Source organism: Arvicanthis niloticus, chromosome X, assembly GCF_011762505.2.
Source record: "Arvicanthis niloticus isolate mArvNil1 chromosome X, mArvNil1.pat.X, whole genome shotgun sequence".
Taxonomy (NCBI): Eukaryota; Metazoa; Chordata; class Mammalia; order Rodentia; family Muridae; genus Arvicanthis; species Arvicanthis niloticus.
The window spans coordinates 17,541,721-17,545,579 of NC_047679.1; the positions used below are offsets into that span (position 1 = coordinate 17,541,721).

The 3,859-nt window shown below is 36.3% G+C and overlaps 1 protein-coding gene across 1 annotated transcript; it reads right to left on the reverse strand.

The window, feature by feature from the left end:
- Positions 1-813: 813 nt before the first annotated feature.
- On the reverse strand, positions 814-3,344 carry LOC117694065 (uncharacterized). Its single transcript, XM_034484798.2, has 2 exons — positions 3,119-3,344; positions 814-1,603 (listed from the first exon to the last, which is right to left on the reverse strand). The coding sequence occupies exons 1-2, from the start codon at positions 3,145-3,147 to the stop codon at positions 886-888; spliced, it is 747 nt and encodes a 248-aa protein (XP_034340689.1). The 5' UTR covers positions 3,148-3,344; the 3' UTR covers positions 814-885.
- Between the last annotated feature and the right edge of the window lie 515 nt (positions 3,345-3,859).

Here is a 3,859-nt window from a genome sequence, read left to right on the forward strand (position 1 = left end):
ACAGACCCACAGTCTTTCTTCTCTTAAAGATGTATAAATAAAAACACAATCTGGTTACCAGTTAGTCAGAGCATCAAAAATAATCTGACAGTTTAGTCAGTCAGACCTTGAAGATTTTCTGGACCATTCACCCCTAAGTCATTCCCTTGTCTTGCTGACTCCTTTTCTGTTCTGCTGAATTTCAAACATCAGCTTCCTCCACCATCTCTCTGGTTTGAAGAGGTTATTTCATAGTTTTTGTGGGAGCACTGGTTTATTCTTTAGGATTGAGTGGATCCAGGGAAATTTTTGGTACTTAGCAGTATTAACTACAATCCTCTAACCCTTCAGAGAGTTCCCATACACATGAATCATGTCCATATCCTACCCAGTTGTTTCCCACAAGGATCAATTTTGTGCATCAGAATACAAAGGAAATGCCTGGGCATTTCAGACAAATCCCATCATGGAGAAGTCTTCAGAGGCAGTAAGCATGCTCAGTAAAGATTTTGCATTTATGGCTTCAAAAACTATAACATTCAGCATACCCAGGGTTGAAAGTACTGTTTTGCATCCAGACACATTAGTGGCTAAGTTTCCCTACCTTGATACACACTTATATTCCCATGTGTTAAATTTCAAAACAAAACTCTCCCCTTACATTTGGTTCTCTAATTTATGGTATTTTAATTTCATGAGCACTTTTTTCTGACATAGGAAATTGGCAATATCTGAACAAATCATGTTGGAATGCAGAGTTTAGGATGTGAATACCTTTAAGGAAGGGAACACATACAACAAGAACAAAGAGAAAAGAGCTTCAGAAAAACGCTAAAACATCAATGTGACATTTTATTTTTAATAAGTAAATAACTACAGGAGTACTGCATGGTTGCAGAAAAGTTTTCAGGCATTCTCCTGGCACATTTTGCAAATGACAGAACCTTCATTTATGGGCCTGTCATCAGCCCGTTTGGAAGCATGATAGGCATTCAGCTTTTTCTGAATTTTCAGTGAACTTATCTCAAATAGGAACATGATCACACCAAAGAGTGACAGGGTGGTTGTCAAGAGTCCCAGTGGAAACACATGAGTGCTGTATTTTCTAATCAGGGCTTCTTTCTTAACTGGAAACGTTGGTGGAAAGTCAAGGATGGTTTCGCCATAGAACTCTACTACATGGTTCCAGGTCACAGAAATAATGGTACAAAGGCTGCTGAAAATCAGAATTAAGACAGAGATCTTGTAACACACTATCTGAATCTCAGGGATTGAGGCTTTGATTATGCTGACCCTAATGGCTGCTGAGCTAAAAATCACAACAACAGGTTTTATCAGCATTGCCAGTAATATGAGGTTCCGTGCACATCGAAATTCAGGTGAAATTGTCCAGGTAGAGTTGACAGGGCTGTGTACCGGAATTATAATCTCAGTATCAGAGACGTTACATTGCCAATTGTAATACGCTTCCCAGAGTCCAATGTAAACAAGCTGGACAACCTTATCATCAAATTCCCAGAGGCGCCAGTATCTGCTGTTTGCGAGGATGATTCCACACCCCAAAGATAATAGGCTGAAAAAGAAGCCAGTAACTCTGAAGATCCACTCCTTCACCCCTGCAAATCTGAAGATGAGACAGCAAAATTATAGAATCAACCAGGAACATGAACTGTGAAAAACAGAATGATTTTTCAGAGTATGAAGCACTCATTCCTTACCCCTGCTATCTCAGTGCTGTATTTAAGTGGCCAATACTCACATTAGGCTTCTATAGATTTGTTATGTATGAATAAGAAGACTTGAGATCTGTGATTGTAGAGGCATTCTCTACTGCTAAATGCATTGGACAATAATACCAGAGTATCCTTCAAATATTGCTATGTTCCTGTTTATTAGCTATGGATTTTAATACTTAGAGTTAATGATAAAATAAGAGTTTGTAGTACAATTTAAACTGATGCTTATTGCAACTCTCTTTGAAAAATAGAAAAATTGCAAATGACCTTAATGACTGTTCCAAACAGAGGGATGTTCAACTTATTGTAGTGGACTATTACATGAACTGCATAACCATTAAATGAAAGACAAAAAAGAAAAATAATTCATATGGCATGCCCATTTATGTCATATAGAAGCATACTTGACTTATTTAATTTCCCAAAGAGTTATAAACATAAATTATGGGCCAAAGAAAATACTAAGCAGATCAAGGTAGATAAAATAGACTGTCATAACTCTTTGAATATCATCCTAAAAAGTTTGCATTTCTGTGTAAAAATAGGTATAATAATTTCATAATCAAAACCAGCATATACATAACCTTAAATTTATATGTATAAATAGTTGAGTATAAAACTTGATGAGACAATGCTGATCTCCTACTATAGGTAGTATGTTGAGTTCAGTCTGTACAGCATCAAAACTACAAAATGTATGTAAAAAGATAAGGAATCATAAATAGGGGCATTCTGCATCTTCCATTTATTCAATATCCCACCTTGTGAACATTGACCTTATTTAGGTGCAACATATAAAGAATCTGGAGGTATTTTGTTGAGGCAATATCATCTTTGACAGAAAACATATACTTCATATTAATATTATGAAGTAACTTATTTAGATCTTGTGTCAATTCAGATCTCTGACTGTAGTAAAAGAAAAATGAGAAAATCATGTTGAAAAATTCTGATGAGTCCTTTAACAGAAAGGAAAGAGGCATAGTCCTTCAATAATACCAGCGTTTGCATAATGTCATTGCCATTGTACATATGCGGGTCTATAATAGGGGTCTTCTTGCCAGGAAGCATTAAATACCAGCTACCCAATGTTCCACAGTCTCACATGGAATGTGTTTTCTAAAAGGGTAAAAACAGTCAATATGCTACTTGGGAAATTCCGTCAATAAGAAAGCTTTAGAATTGATGGTGGCTTGGGAATCAAAATAAGGTCCTTCCTGCTAAGGCTGATCTCAGGTGGCAGACTGCAGAACCAGTATGCTTTGAAAAAATAAATGAAAGCAGGATGGAAAGTTATTGTGTCCCAGACAATTAGCTAGCTTGGCAGGGTATGTTGTTGCCCTTGTTTGAAACCTGAAAGTAGATACAAGCATTTGGAAAGAATTTCATATGTATTACTTTACCTTATTTTGTTGGGGATGAAATGACCCATTCTGAGGATGACAATATCACCAATCTTCTAAGTCACTGGAAATAATGGTCAGAGATGCCGTCACAAGTAGTGTTGAAGAACTTGAATAACAGAAGTTCTGTTTGGCACAAGTTTCTGCTCGGAACAAAGCCTTGTTGACTGTTGAGCTCTCGTAAGCATTTTCATGAATAGATATTGCTTTGCTTAGTTTGCACCTACTTTAAACACTTCAGAATGTTAGTGACACTCCAATCTTACCTACACTACTATCAGTCTAATTTAATATATAGGGAAATAACACGGTTACTATTTCACATGTACAACATCTATAAGTTTATACAGTGCGAGCACTGAGATAAAGTAGTCAGATGTGGGTATGCTGACACTCATGACATTTAGCAAAATGTATTCAATTGAAAGAAATGTCTAAGAGTAGCCTGATCTATATGTCAGAGGCCTTCATTGGCATTCTCTGTTCTAGGATAGTGAAGGTGATTAATGAAAACCACATGGAAAATATGCAATTCTTACCTTTTTCATCTTTCTTCTAGGAAGTTCAAATGTTAGTGACTGCCAACCTTATAAGAAGTTAGTACATGTGTACATTCTTTTGTTTCCATGACGACTAAAACTAGATAATGGGTCCTGAGCCATGACAAGGTTCTAATGGACATACAAAAAATTCTAGGGTGAATGTTTTCAAATTACTTTAATAAAAGACATTAGTTAAAAA

What these genes read in the sequence shown, in the direction of transcription:
- LOC117694065 (XM_034484798.2), bottom strand. Translation starts at nt 3,147, where the DNA reads ATGGGTCATTTCATCCCCAACAAAATAAG. An exon ending in TTCATCCCCAACAAAATAAG is followed by an intron (nt 1,604 to 3,118) that starts GTAAAGTAATAC and finishes TCTCATCTTCAG; the next exon opens with ATTTGCAGGGGTGAAGGAGT.